Source organism: Rhinatrema bivittatum, chromosome 1, assembly GCF_901001135.1.
Source record: "Rhinatrema bivittatum chromosome 1, aRhiBiv1.1, whole genome shotgun sequence".
Classification (NCBI taxonomy): domain Eukaryota; kingdom Metazoa; phylum Chordata; class Amphibia; order Gymnophiona; family Rhinatrematidae; genus Rhinatrema; species Rhinatrema bivittatum.
The window spans coordinates 255,031,495-255,052,083 of record NC_042615.1 but is presented as its reverse complement, the minus strand read 5'-3'; the positions used below and the strand labels follow the sequence as shown (position 1 = coordinate 255,052,083).

Here is a 20,589-nt window from a genome sequence, read left to right as displayed (position 1 = left end):
CTTTTTTTTTGTTTTTGGTTTTGGTTTTTTTTTTAAAGTAAGGCCCTTTACATCCAATGGCAGAGACAGTTAATTTTAGCCAAGCTGAATGCTTTTGCCAGTCGAGACAAACTGTACCTCCCTCACGTCCCTTCATTACTGCTTCTGCTGTGAGGAAATGCAGGCTTGGTAGCCATTCTTGTAACTGGGAGCTGAAAATGAAGAGGGATGCTCTTGGATGGCCCAGGTTTAATTGATCCATTGGGCATGAAAGGTTAACATGAAAAAGTAATTGACATGGAATATAATAAATAAAAACATAGGTATGCATGTACATGACCTAGAAATTGAATACTTAATATTTTGAAATGTTCAAAAGCTTTCATAAATGAGGGACAGAGTCCCTGTTGGTACTGCACAGTTTAAAGCAAAATTCTGCTCACTCAGTCTTTCCCTTCATTTTTGCATGCATGCTATTTTTAAATATGCAGTTGGAATTTTATCATTTTGTCCAAAGAAAATAAGACTAGTTTCAAATCAAAACTTAATTTCTTGTTCTCTAGAATGCGTGGCACTCCTGCTCCCTGTCCCCTCTGCTTGCATGTTACCGGTGATGGCGAGTGATCGTTGGTTACTGATTCTAATTTTGGGATTCCCAGTCTGGTTTCTTATGCTTTGAAAGCTAGATTTATCCTGGTCTTGCTTAAAAAAAAAACGGATGCAGAACCCCACCTAGAGGAGTTTTACAGCTAAGAAAGCTGATTCATCCCTTTTCAACATGTATAAGGCCCCCCTCTCTCCCCTCCACTCCACCTCCCATCCATGCAAAGGATATATGCAGCTAGAAAGAGATGAACTGGTCCCTTCATTTGTACCTACCAGCAAGGAGTTGGAAGAAAGTATTCAAAAATAATTGTATTCTCTGTAATAAGTAAATTGTAGAATTTGTTAGCTCGTGGTTTGAGAGTGAATAACCCCTGTTCTAATCCTAGCTCTGCCAATATGATTGAGTGATCCGAAGCAAGTCACTTTACTTCCCTGGCCATACTGGAGGGGAGAAAAAGGACCTTAAGTACATTCCTTTTCTAATTAGGGTATTTATAAAAGATGGCCTTGCCTGAGTCTTGGAAGTACACAGGTGACACTGTGCTAGAGTAAAAATCTTGTTTCGGGGAGCCTCAGTGTGACCTGCTGGAAGGTTGCATCGCTCCAGCTTAATTTATTGCAAGCTGAAAACGCGGCCGAAGTCGGTGAGCCCAGGGCTTGTCAAGAAATACAGATTTGATGTGCCACACTTTCCAGTTTAAGTTGTAAAACTCGAGAGAGTCCGAACGGACTACCAGGCCACAGCATGCTCCACAGCTGTGGCTTCCGTGCTTTGCACGTGGTCCTTCTGCGCATGCAGTAGTCACTGAGAGGAGTTCATTTAGCATGCTCTGTAAGATGAACATGCACAATATTACTCCTACCCTGCAGGAATGAGGAGGGGTCATTTTTATTTTTAAGTAATGGAAAAGATTTAAACATGGAAGTTTGCATTGAAGCAGTAATTAAACATGTTAACAGGACTCTGGGGCAAATCAAAACTGTGTGGTCAAAGCAAGTCTATATTAGTCTTTTCCTTGGATTGCTAATTTAAGGCAGCAGGGCTGGCCTCTTCCTTGACTCTGTCCTTCATCTTTGGGTTGTCTTTATTAGGGTCTCATTTATTTGTGCTGCTGCCCCTCTGTGTTCAAAGCGTTAAGCTCTTTGGGACTATGAGGGGTGCATTTGTTACTTCTGCTCCTTCCTTTGTTTTATTTTCAAATTTTAAACCCTGCCGAGTGCTCCTTTGAGTTGTTGGCGCTGTCCTCATCCTCTCGCTTGTCGGCACACTAGCTGCGCGAGGCTCCGCTGAGGGAATGTTCAGCAGAGCCCCTGAGATCGGGAGGAAGGCGGAATGATGGGGGTGGCTTCACTTACTTTAACCACTTATCTCTCCTTAGGAACAAAACCAAAATAAGGATGAAACCGTCAACCATAAACTGCCAAAAGAATTATGTCTGTTTTTATGGGGTTTTTTGTGTTTTTGGTTTTTTTTTTTTTTTTACTAATACTGCATTTATATTTGCAGAAAGGAAGATTTAATTAAAAGACAGGTGTGAGATTCATATTGGCCATTTCATTTGAAACTTAAAAAAAAAAAAAGTGGAAATTAGAAGTTCCTGGTTTAGCTGATTTATCACTTGATATGTATGTATGTGTATAAGATGTGTGTCCTTCAATTAAATGTTTTCTTTGTATAGTGCTTGATGTCTTTACCCTATGAATTACTGTAAATCTGGATATCAGTGTACCACTCCTACGTAAATGAAGGAAAAACTTGTGTTGTGTGCTATCATTTTTTTTTGTATGTGTGTGCTAATTATTTTCTTCTTGATGTACCCAGTCCCTATAGCTTTCTAACGAAGTTTATCGATTACATTAAGGTAAGGCCATCTCTCTTGTGACCAATTTTTCTTCCTTGAAATGTGTTGGGGACACAAGGCATGAATGGGCAAGGTTGCTTGTGGTCTTCAGCCGTCAGTAATGGCCTGTGCCACTGCTGGCTTCCAGCAGGTTTCTAACTAGGGTGGTGTATGTCCCAGCTCTTATTAGTTGGTAAAAAAAAAAAAAAAAAAAAAAGAGAGAGAGAACCTCGGGAGAAAGCCCCTTTTTAAACAATTAAAAACAAAACACCATTGAAATTCCTTCCTGTTACATATGCTTAAGGAGACACTGGTACTTAATGACTGTTTGTTTCTTTGAGATTTTATGTTCTGAAGGCAGATTGCATTCCTCATAGAAAATGGGATATTTTATTGTAAAACCGAAAATACAAAATAACATACAGATTCTGTTAAAGTTCTCAAATAGAGGTGCAAGATTGCTTTTAACTGGGACCATAAGCAACCCTCTTAACTTGATCTGTCAATGGATTTCTCATAAACACATACAGAAAAATGACTGAATTAGCACAAGTTAGAAATGTGTGTGTATTGGTTACGGTCGAAACCTTGACGATTGATACTGCTATTTCAGCCATTTTCTGTATGTATTACTGTGTGTCTAGTATGTGCCTGTGAGAAGAGGGGTCTTCTGTCTCCTGTTTGCCCTTACACATTTTGCTGTAAAGAGGGACGTGATCCTCTTGAAAGTCACTCATCCCTCGTCCCTAAAGCTATTCTACAGTCCTCCTCAGTCTGACAGCCTTGTGCCATACTGTTTGCCTGAGGTTACTGTCCTTTCCCTCTGTGTAATGGACTTGCCATACTAACGCTAAGAGAGGTGTAACAAGCCAGCAAAAAACCCCCAAAACCTTCTTAATGCATGGTTGTGATGACAAGACAGGAATTGAGCAACGTTGACTTTTTTTTTTTTTTTTTTTTAGAATTGCAAAATACCTCAATTTCAGAGCAGTGGTTTGTTTTTAGGGTGTTTGGAATATTCCACTTAGCCTTTTCAGAGGGTATATAAATAAATTCCAGGTCCTCTGTCCTGCAGTGAGCAAGCTTTCCCCATCAACCCTCTGCTTTAGAGGCGGTTGCACGTGTTTGTGTTTTTTTTTTACTGAGAAGATTGCGGTGCGTGCTTGCATTTGGAATCCTGTGGGCAAAAATGCCGTATAAATCCCAATACTGCCCTCCAGCACCTTGTCAGTTTTGTAAATTCTCTCCACCACATACATTCCCTCCAGAAATGAGCCCCCAGAACAATGAGGGACCTGTGATCAATTTCTGCCCAAACCCGTCTCTGCAGATATTACTCCCTGTTTCAGTAAGGACATTGCCTTATATCCATAACTGCAGCCCTATTTAATGCGGGTGTCTCATTCTATTTCACACTTACTGGAAAAGGTTGTTTTTTTATATATTAACTGTTATCTATAAGACATGAAAGGCTGTTCAGGGTCCAGCAGCCCTGCGAAAGAAAACATTTTTCTGCATATTTTGAAGTAATAATGAGTTGATAACGTGTAGGTCTTTGTAAGTTCTGCAGGTGGGAATGGCCTGAAAAAAGAAAAAAAAAAAAAGCTTGTTTAATGTGTGCGACCCCCATGTTCTCGCTACAAGATCTAAAATACTGCCAGATGAGGCTAACGCTGTGCATTTTCTGATATCCATGCCCCGTGGATAGGAAATACCCCTGCATTTCTTAATTTTTAGGTAAAAGTAGAGCCAAAAAAGTTTAAAAAAAAAAAAAAACACCCAACAAATCAGTTTATTTTTTTAAAAAAGTATAACCCGCACATTAGATTACAGTTTAGTTTTAGTTTAGTTTTTCTATACCGTCACATCAGCAAGGCTTTCACAACTGTTTACAAACAATTACAAATAGGAAAAATAGATTATTTTGTTAAAAGTAATAGCTAAAATTAATAAAAGACAAAGAACAGAAGAATTATATAAATTAGCTGTTAAAATAAGTCATGCATTAAGCCTAAAACAAAATACCTTGTTTCCTAAAAATAGTTTCAATACTACTAAAAACAGTTAAATTCAATTAATAGTCCTGAAATATGACATAAAAGTTAAAAAAGAAAAAGTTAAGCTCATGTGTATTCTAATGTTAATGCTGCGTGTATCTAAGATTCATACTCTGAAAAAGCGCATTTAAACAACCATGTTTTTAGTTCTGCTTTAAATTGTGACAGTTTTCATGTGTTACATATATAAAATAAATGACAAAACCCCACTACATTGACAAAGAAGAAGAAGATATAAAAATAGAGAGAGAGCTCCCTGGGAAATCTAAAGGTCACTGTGCTGGAGGACCCATCTTGACCCTTAGAAGGCCAGTGAAGTCTATGCAGCCTTTTTGAAAGGGTTGAGGCAGCCCGTAACTGTTCTGGAACAGGGTTCCGAAGGCATGGACCAGCAATTGATGTTGTCCTGTTTCTAGTCATTTCCACTCTTCTTGTTTAGGAGTTGGGATTTCACTAAATTCTTGTCTGCTGGTGGTAGGGGCCTGGTTGCCCAATTTTGATACGGCGCATCTCTCTTGCCCAAGAATTTAATTTCCCGCAACTTCAGGGAAGGAAAACATTTTACAGGAAAGGATATTTATTTATTTATTTAAGTTTTTATATACCGACATGACGTGAACAAACAACTGCGAAAAGCACTTGTGTGTGACCTTTGCTCGCAGGTGCTAAATGTTAAGAATGGGAATTGAAAATTCCTGTTCTTTAAATACTTTTGATATGTGCAGCTGATGAACCAGGTCTTTACTGATTAGCTTTTCACTAAAAACTGTCTGCAGTGGTCACAGAGAATGAGAAACTTCCCAGTAAAATCACAGTGCAGAAACAGGGGGGCTGGAACAATCAGGATTTTTCTTACTGTTTCCTTTCTATTTACTCTTACAACAGTCCGAACCAGTTATACTGCTTATTGGGCTGTGGGATAAAATCAGTGTCAGGAAAAAAAAAAAAGGCGATTATTCTGTCTACATCTTGCCGACTGCATTACTTTCTGAGTCTGAGCACTTCTCCAGCCGAATCAAAACTCAAAAACAGTTTAAATAAAACATAACTGGGAAAGACTTGCACCTAAAGTCTTCTTAAATTAATAGAACTTTCTCAAGCAAAATGGAAAACCAGTTTGTTAAAAAACAAACAAACAAAAAAAACCAAACCTTTTTTTGAGAGGCAGAGAGGGCCAGTCCTGAATATTTTAATTGTCAACATTACTAATGGGATGTAGCATAGCAGTACTTTTTTATGAAGCTGTTTAAAAAAAAAAAAATTTAAAAACAAGTCAAACCTATAAGCTCAAACACTGAGTCTTGTATTGAATGCTCTTATAGGGCCTCATTTTCTAAAGTATCGCAGGCCTGCGATACTTTAGAAGATGAGGGGCGGGGGGACCGAAACGGGGGGGAGGGCCTGTGCTAGCCGGCAGCAGTCGCACCGTTGCGGTGCGATCGCTGCCGGTTTCGCACCTAATAGTGCCACCATAGGAGGTGTAGCTATTGGGAGCAAAAGCTGCCGTGAAAAGGGCCTTACCTTTTCACTGTCCGTGGCGTCGGCGCAGAGTCGGCCCCGGTGACGCCCCGACTCCTCTTCCGGGGCCGACTCCGCCCCGACTCCACCCCCATCCTGGTATCGCGTGCGAGCAGCGTGGAAAATGAGGCCCATAGTGACAAACTCCAAGAAGGTCTTGTAACAACACCGAGTAGTGAAGCGCCATCAGCTGCACCTCTGGTACTTGAAATAATACCATGTGTATTATGTTTGTGCACGTGAAGTTAGATCTAGTCCACGGCTGCCTGAGGCCATAGAAACAGACAATATGATCTTTTTTTTTTTTGCCGTCATGTTTCTGGCTGTTCTGCCCATCCACTCAGAGTTTGCTAATGAGCTCACTTGTGTACGAGTTAGCAGAATGGTTCCAAACTTTGCAGTAAGAGCAGCTAGAGGAAGGTTTCCTTGCACTTAGCAGGCAGAAACCGCAGTCATGGCACTACCTTTTGGATTTTAGGATTTCGACCTTCTGCTTCCAAGTAGTTGGTTTCAGAGACTACAGCTTTGATCTTGAGTTAGTTTGAATGGTCTGGTCTGCTCTGGACACCTCCAGGTTTAGCAATTCTGGAAGCCATGTTCTTCGAGCCAGAACAATGCCCCCAGAATTACCTTTTGTCCTACTTACTCGTTTTTGCTAAAACTTGCCTTAGTAAGACCCATGGAGGAAAATATATACCATAGATGTCACATTTTCCTCTCTTTGACCTTGACATCTCATGAGTGTTGTGCAGTTGTCCCAGTAGCAGCTGAAAAATCTTGGTAGCATTATATTGTGAACTGTGGCCAGAGTCCCCAGAAAGAATAAATCATCACAGATACCTTCCATTATAGTTTCTGTTTCTGTGGTTTCAGTCCTTCTCCTCCATTTTGCTTGCACATTTCCTACCATGTGAATCACTCAGAGACTGACCAGTCAAGCCTTCACCCGATGTCAGTATTCTGGCTAATTGTTGCAACATCTTGGCCCTCCTTGTGCTCCTCCCCTCCCCTGCTCTTTTTATTCAGGTAACATTTGATATATTGTCTTATCTGATTCTTGCATATGTGTTCTAAATGAGGTCTTGTATTGCTGCTAAGGCCAGTAGCACTGCTGTCCGGTCCATCAGGCTCGAGAGGAGAGATTTCTCTTCTGCAGACTGGGGAACCTGAGCAAACTGGTGCAGGAGGGTCACTTCCTCAACCTGCAAGGCTGAAATCAGTTGCAATTTGAACCATTGAGGGGTACTTGGACTCTACCTACCTCTTCTCCAGATTTTATATATATATCCACTGACTACACCAAGCTCGGCCACCCGAAATTACAGATCAGACCAGGCATTGGCTAACTGCATAAACCTGCAACATGCAGGATGTGAGAGGTTCAGAAAGGAAGCTGCTTTATTTTCTGCTGCTAGTCTACTAAACTCGCTGATGGGACAGTATCTATTGGTACTGATTCTTGAAGTGTGTAATAGAAGGGGTCTATTTCCCACTTTCCTGGATAGCAAGACCCAAATAAAGAGGACCTTTTCCTGCGTCAGATATGCCAGCTGCCTTGAGAACCCATTCTCAGGTCACAGAGGAGGAGCTGTTATAGGTGCCAATATAAGCTCCCATCCCTCTTGTTTATAATGCAGTGCCCAGGACTAATAATCTGTTTGCAGGGCAGAGGTAGTAGAACCAACAATATAGATCAATTGTTCTTAGTGTCTATTTCCTCCCTTCAGATTTTACATGTCCAACTGCTAGTATGGATCCCCAGAATTTGTAACTTCAGGTGTTTTCTTTTTGTGTGTGTGTTAAATGCCACAGCCATGTTCTTTGCTATGAAATTAGTTCTTGCTTCCCACACACTATTTATTTTGTCAAATATATCTTGCTTTTCCAGTTAATAATCTGCTCAAAGTAAGGTGCAATATAACATGTAAAATATATCTCATGGTAAAACAGGAAATAGACCACAGTAACCCCATACAATGTCACATTCTAACAACTACAAAATAAATTTATAATAATTTTATTTATAGATTGTGTATTTTTATCTCAAATTACAATAAAAATAGAGCAATCCCCTAAAAGTTTCATAACATTTTAATTAGGAAAAGCGAATGTAAATAACCAGATATTTGAGTCATCTGAAAAGTAAAAAAATGTGTTTCCTGACATACTTCAATTGGCAGACAGTTCCATAGTGAGGGAGGCCACGCATGAATAGGGCCATCCCCGAGTCCTCGCTAATCTCATCTCTGAGAGAGCTGGTACTGACAGAATCCCTCTGAGACGATCTTAAGAGATCACGGTGGAACATAAGGCATGCAAAAGAAGATGTGATGATTTCCTGGCAGTTCCCAGCTGTGAGAACTGAATTCCATGAACTGGTTCCAGCATGTTGTCTTCAGTCCATGGTAGTCAGTTCTCTAGCTTGGCTGTCCCTACTTCACAACCAGCCTGCTGCTGTCCTTTTATTTTTAATCACTGATCGCAGGATCCTCGATAATCAGTTCCCATATGTATGCAGTTACAGTGAATAAGATCCTTCAGGTTTTTCTGCTGTGCTGTTTTAAATATTGTGAAAAATAGGTATAGGCATGTGGCTTATTACATTTATGTTTTAACTTGGGGGTAGGCAATTCCAGACCTGGAGTGCCACACACAGGTCTGGTTTTCAGGATATCCACAATGAATATGCATGAGATCTGTTTGCATGCACTTCCTCCATTGTTGGCAGACATATATGTCATACATATAAAACCAGACCTGTGTGTGGCACACCAGGAGTGGAGCTAACTGCCCCTGTTTAAACTCAACAATAATGAAGTTTGCGTCTAAAAGCACATTTATGTACTCTGCTGCCCCACAGGTGAAGAGTACATATAGCAGAGTGTAACGGTGCCCATAAATAAAAATATAGTTTAATTTCTATAATAACAAAGCTGTTTATAATAGAGTTCCTCCTGTACAGGACTCTAGCAACAGTCATGCTAATACAGGTATTAGCAAATGGCAAATCACATATGCTGGTGCCGGTAATATAACAAAAATATTATACTGTATAGGTACATCATTTTCTAATCGGATTACCAATGTGTGTGTGTGGTGTCACTTGTTATACTTGTGCCCACATGACTGTTTCTAAATGTGCAGGAGAATTAGTGATCTTCCCAATGTAGCTAAAGTGGTTACTGTTTTCTCCCTGTGCAAACCCTTGGAAGCATGGACTGTTATGCAGTTAGCGATTCTTGTTTAATTTTAACTTTATGTGATGATATACTCCGCATACCCTCCACATTCCTTAATTCCCTTTAATGTTTTTCATTGAAAATTTTACATAAAACATTGAATTGATTGTGCCCTGTTAAGAGGGGGGGGGGGGGTTTATCATATTCTTTTATATATTCTAATTTGGGGTTTTTGTTTTTTTATGCCTTCCCTCTCCTCCTTTTATCTGGCTGCATCTTTGATTCCTTTGTATCATGCCCAGGCAACTGCAGCAACCCTCATGAGCCTGAGAGCTGAAGAGGCATCCTCTGCACTGCTGCTAGTTAGTCAGCAGGAGCCATCACTGTATCGGCAGCCATCCTCCCTCCATCTCTGGGCATGGCACCTTCGCAGTGTGGCCAGGTCCAACCCATCCCAAATAGATGGGTATCAGAACCTAGATCCCCCATGCCAGAACTCGCAGCATGGCAGCCTGAGCCATGAAGCAGGTTGTTTTATGTTCTAGCTTCTATATTTTCTTCCCACCAAAGGGTGCTACAGAAAAAGAGACACAAATTTTGTAGATTAAAGATAAATTTGGAAATATTACAAATAAAGCCTAAGGCAAAAATGTTAAGACTTTCACAAAAGCCCAGAGTAAGAAAATCTTTAACTTTTCAGAGAAATTACGCTGTTTCAAGGAGATATAAAAATTGCATTGTTAAAATGTTTTGTGCCATGCATAACTGAGAACTGATCAATCTGTGTGACTGTTTTTGTAGACTTCCAAAGTAGTTATTCTGGAGGACTTGGGATCACACTTCGGGCTAAGAGCACAGGTAAGATCTAAAGCCAAAAAACAATAAATGTGCTGGATACTACTAGCTATTTAGCAGCGACAGTGTACACAGCATTTTATGAGAGAATCTGCAGTTACTAAGATTTCTGTTCAAAAGAGCTTATGCTTGGGGAGGATGACTTTCAAAACTGCTTACCTACGCCCATTTACGCCGTGAATATGGGTGCATGCAAATTTACTACTGTATTCTATATCCTGCACGGATACAATATGCACAGGTTATAAATCACAAGTCCTTATGCAACACATAGATGCTTGCGTATGTAAAAACCGTGAGTCATGCAAGTTCAGACTTAACTGGAAAAGTAGCAGCACTTCGCTGGATAAGTCTGAAAAGCACGACTTAGACAAGTAGTGCTTTTCAGGTGTATCTGGCTCAGTAGTGCCTACTGCTACTTGGCCAGATAAGTCAGAATATAGCCGGATAAGTGCCCCTACTTATCCGGATGATTTCAAATGTGTCTGTGCACGGCAATGAAATAACCAGTTTTACCAGTTAATTATCGGTTCACCCAGTGCATCTGCAGTTCATGAAAACGCTCCTAGCTTTTCATCTGGAAGTCCACCTATTTCACTCAGACCCCTATGCAGTCATTTTTTCACTTTTACAAAGTTTACCATCACTTTCTCTAAATATTGAGCAAGAGTAAATATACACAAGTAAGGTTCCACATTTACATGCGTAAATTGCTTATAAAATAGCAACTTACTTCTATAAATGTTGACTTCGCCCCTTTTTTGCATGTGTAAATTTACTTGTGGACGCTGATTTATGCAAGTATGTTGAGTTTTTTTTTAAAAATAGCATATACTCGTGTATATGTTATTTTACACATGTAGGTACTATTTTTTCATGCATGCAACTTTTGAAAATTCACCTAAAAGGCTGCGTGCAGGGCAGCTATGTCACTTGTTTTAAGCATATCTAATGGTCGGTGATGGTGTGCTTGGAATATTGGTCTTCAGGTATCATAGTATGCACTAAACTCAAAAGAGAACTTTTCTAAATTATAATTTTTCATTCACATCTCCATATCTAAGAGAAAGATACTCAAAGTACATGTACCCATTAAAGTGCATGGAAATGTACTCACTCTCTCCTAACAAAATTGCATGGAATATTTCCACACTGGTCTTGTTTTGGTGGGTTGGGAAGTATTGTGTTTCTTACAATGTGTCTGTAAGGGCTAATGGGAAAACAGCCGGGTCTGGAATTGTCAAACCTGTTCTAGTGACCATACAGCCATTTGGGCTGTCTCCAGTGATTATGGATAAGATACATTTGGATTTAATTACTCACCTTTCCAAACCCATGTTCAAGGTGAGTTGTCAATTCATGCCCTGTAGGTAGGTTTCTCTCTCCCAGAGAGTTTATAATGTAAGTTGGAATATGTGGCAATAGAGGGTGACTAGACTTGTCCAAAGTCACAAGGCACATCAGTGGCAGAAGTGGGATTTTGAACCCTGGTTTCCCTGCTTCTCACGCCACTGCCCTAACCATATGTCATACCTCCATATGCATAGTCATTGTGGATATCCAAAAAGGCTGTGGACTCACCAGGAATGTTTGAGAAGCCCTGCAGTAGGTAAAATGATGGTATCTAGTGCATAGCTGTCTGACTAGGACAAAGCACAATACACAGTAAACTTGTCACCTCCTCTCTTTCCCTGCCTCCTGAATATGATACAGATATTTAAATACTTGAATGGTGTAAATGATGCATGGGAATGGAGCCTTGTCCAATGGAAGGAAAGCTGTAGAACTAGGGGTCATAATATGAAGCTCCAAGGGGGTAGACTCGGGAACATCAGGAAATATTTCTTCAGGAAAGGGTGGTGAATGCATGGAATGCCCTCCTGGTAGAGGTAATTAGGACGAGAACTGTAATGGAATTCAAAAGAGCTTGGGATAAACACAGAGGATCCCGCTAAAGGATGGAAATGAAGATAAGGGGTAACCTGCACGGAGCGGCAGCTGCTGCTCTTAACAGAATAAAAATAAAATTAAAAGAATAAATAAAGCTTGCTGGGCAGGCTGGATGGAACTCTTGGGTCTCTTTCTGCTGCCATTTACCATGTTACTGTGTTAATGGAGAGCAGGTTTCTGTGACAGTGCACAGGACTGCTGCTGGGTTATCAAGTCCTAAAACCATTCCTCTTTCCACAGGATGCCATCAGTAGGATACAGGACTTGCTTTCTAACGGAACATTAACAGGTATTGTCTTGGAAGTATGTTTATGAGGTGCCTGATCAGTGATGGATTATTTTTACACGATAGCTTGAGTGTGTGTAACAGCGTTCGTATAGAGCTTCTCAAAAATTTCTGCGCTAATCAGTTTGGTAATGTACTATACAGGAATAAAGATGGCCTCCAACTGTCAAATGCAGATACTGTACAGTACATACTGTAGACATTTGTGTGGCACTGGAGTTTCCCATTGTGAAAAGTAGTCATTTGGTACATACAATTGTAGAAAAAAACTGTGTTAAATAATTCTATGATATCCTGTAATTTTGATGGAATTGAACGTCAGTGAAAATGTCTTTAAAATCTTTTCTTTTTTTCTTGGTGGGGAAAGGAAGTCTAACCTCATTTTACTGAATAAGATCACTACCTACATAATTTAACAACATTCTTGATAGTTACAAACCTCTGTGCTGTCTACTGTAATGTTCATAGTTTTTGCATTTTAAAAGATGTGAAATTCAGTTGGAAAAAGTACAGATATAAAGGAGGGCCTAAAACTGCCCAGACAGAAGGCTTTCTTCCCCCCCAAAGTTGAAAACTTTACTTGTTTTGCCACAACTAAATTGCCTCACAAACAGCTTGAGAAAAGTTGGTATTCTGATTGACCAAATGATATTATTTCTCGTCTATCCTATTTAATTATTTACCCTCCTCCCAGTTTTCTAATTCCCTGTTAAAATGTAACTTCCATACTTTACCAGTTTTGATGTAAACCGGCATGATGTTCACAACTAATGCTGGTATATACAAATGTTTAATTAATTAAATAAATAAATAAATAAATAAATAAATAAATAAATATCACATGACCTTGCACCGATGGAGTCAGCCCACCATGAAGCACTAACCTAGGGGGTTCCCAAACTATGGCCTGAAGGCCAAATGCAGCCCTTGGCTGAATTTCATCCAGCCCCTGGCAGCAGTGACAGAAGGAGCTTGGTCTAGCCTGTAGTAGTGGAGGTTGGCGCATATTCTGCCACTATTGCCGGCTCAGATATTTGAAGTTGGGAAGTGCAAGTGGCAGCACTTTGCAGCAACATGGGTAGAGCAGGCCGGTGCAAGGCCAGCACCGATTGGCTGCATTATTCATTGCTGCCATTAGTACTGCTTCTACAGGTGGAGCCACTTAAGCAGAAGATGAGGGCTACAGAAAAGCTAATAAGGAGTTTTTGGATGCTGAGGAAGGTACCAAGCCAGGGGTGCTGTGGGGCTGCCAGGTGAAGATAGTGGTTCCTGTAGCTCCCAATTGTTCTGCCATCTCTTCGCAGCTGTGGGGGAGAGGGCATTGACGTTGGCCCTCTTAAGGATGCAGGACTGGGAGGCACAGAGGGCCAAAAATCCTCATTATTATAACCCAAATACCAAGTCAGAGTGTCTCTCCTTTGATTAGGGCCTCCATAGGGAATTGTTTGGTTCATGCTACAAATCTGGCGTGTTATACGAGAGGGGAGTCGGGGGAGAGGAAATTTTTTATAATCCTTGTACATTGCCTTGACTTCAAAATTAAAAAGGCAATTTGGTAAATAAATTAAGAAGGGGAAGGAAGTAGCAAAGGAGCAAGAGTACATGGGGACTGAGAGAGAGAGAGAGTGTGCACCACACCAACACCCCATCTCATCATCCATCCACATGCCATACCCCCTGCTTCCCTAGGCAGGCAGGTATTGGGGAAGGGAGGAGGCAGGTGCAAGATTGCTGGGGGTGTAGTAGGGTTGCCAAGTTGGGAAAAATCTAGAAATAGTATTACTGACACTGCTGCCTCCCTCCTTCCCCAGCATTTAAAATCATTGTAATGGCCAAACCCCCACCCCTAAACCCTTCTCCGAGAAGAATTCTGAGGGGCTCTTTCCCTCATTCCCCACCCCGATTCCCCCCTTCAGCCTGCAAAATTCTAAGGAGAATCCCCCCCACCCCCCCACACACTTCCAGCCATCTTGTTGGTTTGATATGCCCTACGTGGCCCTTTTCTTGAAAAGTTTGGGGACCCTTGCACTAACCAATGTTAAAATAGTTTAGCAGGCCTTGGCATTACTGCCTGCTCTGTTGTTGAAATTATGGAAGTTGAATGTACAATAAAAAAAAAAAAAACCCAAAAAAAACCTAAATTAATAAAATCATATATATTAAAGAAAAAGCATTGAATATTTTTCATCTCAGGATATTCTGATACGTGCAGTTGCACGTTTGGCTGTGCATAGGAGGTTTCTGACATGCTTGCAGAATGCTAAAAGCACTCTGGAGATCAATATTCAGTGGGCCAGTGAGCAGGAAAGTTATCCAAGTGTGTTCCAGTTGAATATACTTGGGCAAGTGTTCTCTTGAATATACCGGGGAACTGGAAAACTATTTTTCTGACTAGACTCACCAGGTTGTGTTGCTGGATAAATTTTAGCTATGCCTCTGCATTGCCCCCCCCCCCCCACCCCCCCTTCCCTGCCTTTTTAGCCCCCTAAATTTTAACCGAATGATTTAAAAGCTAAAATTTTGCCAGTGAGAGAGGGGCAGGAAATTCAAACTCTTGAATATCTACTTCTCTCTCATTGGAATCCATTAGAAAGCGCTTTGTGTATATTGACTGCTTGTAATGTATTTGTTTGACCCTCTTTCATCTCTGTGCTTGCTGGGATCTTCAGTTTGTAGGTGCCTCCGGTATAAATGGCATGGGTAATCTGGAGAAGTTCCATTACTTGTGAATGTCCACAAAATACAAACCTGCAAATTATGATCAACTGGCTACATCTTTTGATGCACATTATAAGGCCTGGTTTGTAACTCCTAGGAATCGCTTATCCTGCCACGTGTAAAAAAACAAATTACAACCCTTTTCAGTCCTTTTATTTGGAAGATATTTGAAGAGATGCTGGGAGTGGTGCTTAAGCAATGACTATACTGGTAATATGTTTTTTTGCAGGTGTGATAGATGACCGAGGAAAGTTCATCTATATCACCCCTGAGGAGATGACAGCAGTGGCACAGTTTATCAGGCAGCGAGGCCGAGTCTCCATCACGGAACTGGCTCAAGCAAGCAACTCCCTGATCAAACTGAACTCTGTTTCTGCGCCACAGGCAATGGCCTGAATGCTTGTGCACACCATGGGATTTTACACCTATTAAGAAATAAAATCAGTGTTTTACAAGTACAAATCCTGCTGATAAAACTTTCATATTTGTTTAAAAAAAACTGCAAAGCACAGTTTTTATGTAAACCATTAAGAGCAAGATGGCTTGTGGGAAGTAAGTTTCATTTTTCTAAATAGCTGGCTGGTGTGGCCAATTTTCTTAGGCCATAAATTCCTTTTACAGGTGTGACCTGGGCATCTGGGAAAATGAGTTAATGGTAATTTTATATACGTCCAGAACATATAAAGTTGCTTTTGATTTTTATCAGAGAAAGCTTGCAGCATTTTGCAGGTCATTTTTGTTTGTATTTGAGTCTCTCTGGAGTTGAAATTTATGCCAGGGATGCATTTTTGGAAGAGTCATGCAAACACTAATTCTTCCCAGCTATGTCTAAGTGGACATTAGAACACATCTTCCATTAGTCAGTGGTGTGCACCTGGTGTACAAATCCTTGATTGTTTGTTTGCACCATGTGCTGGGTGTACATCTATGAGTTCCTCCTGATTTTGAGCACCTTCCCAGTTTTCTTTTTACTATAACTTGCACCAATTTTGCTTTATATTGAACCTGAGTAACATGTTTCTTCCCTCAAAGTAGCATGGCCACTGTGACAAATGAATTGCCTTGGCACGCAGACAGGCTAATCCTCACAAGTAGGTTATGCACCTCTACCAGTAGATTGAGTAAATGCTGATGTCGTGGATATATAGCCCTGACCTGACGTCAGCTCACCAGTTTTCTGTCTCCACTAGATGGTGGACATGCATTTCCCTACTGGGGATTGCTGTAAAAAAAAAAAAAAAGTGGACAGATTTAGGAAAAGACTTGCAGCTGAACCAGCACCGCTTGCCTCCTGAGGTGATACTGGTGGGTCCCTCCGTCAGTTGAGTGCCTTGGGTCCAGTAGCATTTTTTCAGGCATGGATATTTAAAAAAAAAAAAAAATTTAAAAAGCAGTTGCAAGCCGAGAGAGACTTGGTGGTGAAGGCTTTCGCCCTCTTCCCCCACCCCCCAATAATCATAGACCCGTTCCTGCCTTCAGCCAGGAACGGCTGAGCTCAGGTGAAAAAAAAAAGGATAGAGAGGTATTTTTTTTCCCCTATCTCATTCTTACCAGGTCTTCCTCCTCTGCGTTGGTGTTCGTCTTTCCACTCACATCTCTGGGGAATTTAGTGAGTGTAGAGGCAGCACAGACTCGGTGGGTTGAGCAGCCTTTTAGCTAGGCCCTGCTCCCAGGCTGGGTATCTTGCTCCACATGGTAGGCCATGGTGGCAGTTTTGCACGCTTTTGTGCATGCCTTCTAAACGCAGCACGGTGCTGAAATGACATCACGTGCATGTGCTCGCTTACTTATGCGCATAAGCCTGCAACCTCTTTGTGCATGTACTTTCTGCAGCCTGCTGCTGTGTACATATTGCTCGCAAGTAGTGGAGCGCCAATTGCCTGCATATTTAGCGCATATCTTGTTGAGGCATACAACATGGTGCTGGTTTCAAAGAATTCTAAGCACTTAGCAATTTGTGTTGTTTGCCATATAAGGGGCAATACAGCCAGGGCTTTCTGTGAGTCTGTGTCAGTCTGCCTGAATGCTCAAGGTGACTTATCTCCTAATGATTTTGTCAATGCTGGTGCATCCCCTCGGTCACAGGGGAGTGGGATTGAAGGCGACACAACTAGACTGTCCCCTTCTTCAGTTGATCCAATGGCAGAGACATCTTCATGAGATACTTGCTCAAAAGGCTTTAGACCTAGTATGGATTCATCCTCCTTTTCCTGGGTGAAATTTCTCCAGGGCCTACAGACTTCTTTTCTACAGCAACGCCCTTCAAAGACTGTAATGCCTCCTAAACTAGGGTCATTTTCTCGGGGTCCCCACTTGTCCGTGCACATGCAGATGCTGCGGTACAGCGGTCCCTGGTGCTGTTCGGAAGGATGTTGATCAAGATGACACTGATGATTTGGGCTTCTCCCCTCTTGAAGGGAAATTCCCCCAGATTTAGAACCACATAGAACTCTGCTCTGTTTCTTTTATAGAGAGAGTTGCCGGGTCTATTATCGCAGACCCTGAAGATGGTCGGGGTAGATGGGAGTGACTCCACGAGTACTCACAAGGACCCCATATTGGTCACCTTACACAATGCATTCTTTCCCCTCTTGGATGCAATTCAAAAGTTGATTGACCTTGAAAGAGGCAAGCTTCAAAAGATGGGTTTGTATTCCTTGGATCTGAAGGCAAGAGAGCAGTTATGTTTCCCAAAGGTGGATGTGCTGGTGTGTTTCATTACTAAGCGAACCACCATTCCAGTGGAAGGAAGGGCAGCTCTAAAGGATGCTCAGGATAGGAGGATTGAAGCTATCCTTCAGTAAACCTTTGAGGCCATGGCAATGAATTTGCAGATTGCTTGTTCCCTGGTTGCTCGAGCTAGTCTTCATCTCTCAGGAATCTGAGGGAACGATTTCGGATAGCAATGATAATGGAACCAGGAGCCATCACCTTAGCTGATGCGGGCTGTGACCTTGTGCATAATGTCGCCAGAGGGATTGCTTCTGTGTTAGCAGCTAGATGTCAGATGCAGCTGTGAAATTGATCAGCAGACACCATTTCTAAGTCCAATCTCACTAAGTTGCCCTTTAAGGCCTCTTTTATTTGGCAGTGAATTGGAGAAGATGGAAAATAGATGGGGAAGAAGCCCATGTCCCTTGTTTGCCAGAAGATAAGCCAGCTTCATGTACTTTTCAGACAATTGGCCATTCTCGAGACAACAGGCAATTTCATCCTTATAGGGGGGCTTTCTCTCAAAGAACTTGGACCTTCGGTAGGTCTCAGACCTTTTAACTTGGAAGGCCTCAGAAGGATGCGGGCTCTGGGAATGGAGCCTCTCGATCTTCTCAATGAAGGTTTGTGGACTCGCTTGCTGGTACAGAAGATAGGCAGGCGGCTATCTCGCTTCTTTCACAGGTGGGTCCAGATCACATCAAACCAATGTGATTTGGGATGGCTATGCTTTAGAATTCCTTCGCATTCCTCCGGATACCTTTATAATTTCTCCATGCAACTCCCCTCAGAAGAGTGAGGCAGTGGAGACTACTTTAAGGAGGCTATTCGACTCGAGGGCCGTAATTCGTGTTCCCGAATCATAAGAAAATATGTGCCGCTATTCCATATGTTTTGACGTACCCAAGAAGGAGGGGGTCCTTCTTGACCCATCCTGGATCTCAAAGGAGTCAATCTCATCTGAGGGTGACTCATTTCCAAATGGAGACTGTGTGCTCCATAATAATGGCAGTACAATCAGGGGAATACCTCACATCCCTAGATCTGATGGAAGCATATCTGCATATTCCCATTCGCCAGGAACATCAGCGGTTCCTGCATTTGCCATTCTGGGACATCATTACCAGTTTCAGGCTCTGCCCTTCAGGCTGGCCACTGTGCCCAGGACATTCTCCAAGATCATGGTGGTGGACGACTGGTTGATTTGAGCCAAGAACTTGGAGGAGAGCCTCCGGGCTTCTCCTTCATGGTGGTTGCCTTACTGCAGGAGCTAGGCTTGGTGGTGAACTTGGCCAAAAGCAGCTTAAAGCTATCACAGATGCTGGAGTATTTCAGCATTCTTTTTGATATGAATTAGGGCAGAGTCTTTCTGCCAGAGTCGCATTCCGAAGTTGACTGCTCAAGTTCAAGCTCTAAGAAGAACTATTCACCCAGACCAGTGTTTGATGGCGGCCACGTTGGAGGTTGTGTAGAGGGCGCATATGCGGCCCCTTCAATGCACATTGCTTTCCTTGTGGAGCCCGCAGTTGGACTACAGGGTGAGACTTCACTTAACACTGGAAGTGAGGGTTCAATTGCAGTGGTGGCTGCAGGTGGATCATCTCAAGAAGGGAGTTTCCTTGAAGATGACTGGTTACTGCTCATTACAAGTGTGAGCCTCCTGGGTTGGGGGGCTCACTGTCAAGGATTACTGGTGCAAGGTCACTGGAATGCCGGGGAACGGCAGTGGAGCATCAATCTATTAGAAGCATGGGCAGTACAGCTGGCTTACTTCGCTGAGTATCTAGAGGCTCGAGCAGTCAGGATAATGTTGGACAATGCGACAATTGTAGCCTACATCAATCATCAGGGCGGAACCAGAAGCCAGGTGTCGTAGGAGATAGATGCACTCATGGTATGGGCAGAGCAACAACTGCTAGACATATTCGCCTCCCACATTGCCAGAAAGGACAATGTAAGGGTTGACTTTCTCAGCAGGTAGAGCTTGGACCCAGGAGACTGGGACTTATCAGACAAAGCCTTTCAGCTTATAGTGGAGCGCTGGGGACACCTGCATCTAGACTTGCTGGTGACTTCTGGCAATGCAAAGGTTCCATGGTTCTTCAGTCGCAGAAGGGATCCAAAAGCACTGGGCATAGATGCTCACGTTCAAGTGTAGTCATGCGGCAGGGTGTTGTATGCCTTCCTGCCCTAGCCTCTGATAGGCAGGATCCTTCAGAAAATTGCAAGTCAGGCCAACACCATACTTTTGGTGGCTCCAGATTGGCCTCAGAGGCCGTGGTAATCCGATCTGCAGAGACTGCTGGTGGGCAGTCCCCTCTGACAGCCACTTTGGATGGATCTGTTGCAAGAGGGACCCATTCTACATGAAGATCCAAGTTGATTTTGTCTGTTGGTTTGGCCCTTGAAAGGGCTTGGTTGTTGAAGCATGGTTATTCTGCAGTGATTTCCTCTTTGCTTCGGGCCAGGAAGTTTTCTATGTCTTTGGCTTATATTAGAGTTTAGAGAGTGTTTGAGGGCTGGTGTGAGGAGCGAGGTTCTCAGTCTCTCAAAGTGGAAATTCCATTAATTTTGGAATGTTTCCTGCGTAAAGGTTTGGTCCTTAACACCCTGAAGGTTCAAGTGGCAGCTCTCGCTTGTTATAGGGGGCGAGTCAACGGTGGGCCTTTATCTTCCCATCCACATGTGTCCCAGTTTTTGAAGGGAGTTAAATATCTTCATCCTTGCTTGCTACTGCAAGTGTCTCTGTGGGAACTTAATATGGTCCTGAATTTCTTCATAGATCTGACTTTTTGGCCAATACGTGGCCTCTCCTTGCGACTGCTTTCCTTGAAGACAGTTTTTCTAGTGGCAGTCTGTTCTTTTTTTTTTTTTTTTTTTTTTTTTAA

General features: G+C 42.2%; 1 protein-coding gene across 1 annotated transcript in view; it reads left to right on the top strand.

Moving 5' to 3' along the window:
* Positions 1 to 16,429, top strand: part of DDRGK1 (DDRGK domain containing 1) — a 130,571-nt gene extending 114,142 nt beyond the window's left edge. The window contains exons 6-9 of the mRNA XM_029593859.1: positions 2,417 to 2,447; positions 9,982 to 10,038; positions 12,226 to 12,274; positions 15,219 to 16,429. Of these exons, the coding sequence (XP_029449719.1) occupies positions 2,417 to 2,447; positions 9,982 to 10,038; positions 12,226 to 12,274; positions 15,219 to 15,385 (304 nt within the window). The 3' untranslated portion in view covers positions 15,386 to 16,429. The remainder of the gene's footprint in view (positions 1 to 2,416; positions 2,448 to 9,981; positions 10,039 to 12,225; positions 12,275 to 15,218) is intronic.
* The last annotated feature ends 4,160 nt before the right edge of the window (positions 16,430 to 20,589 follow it).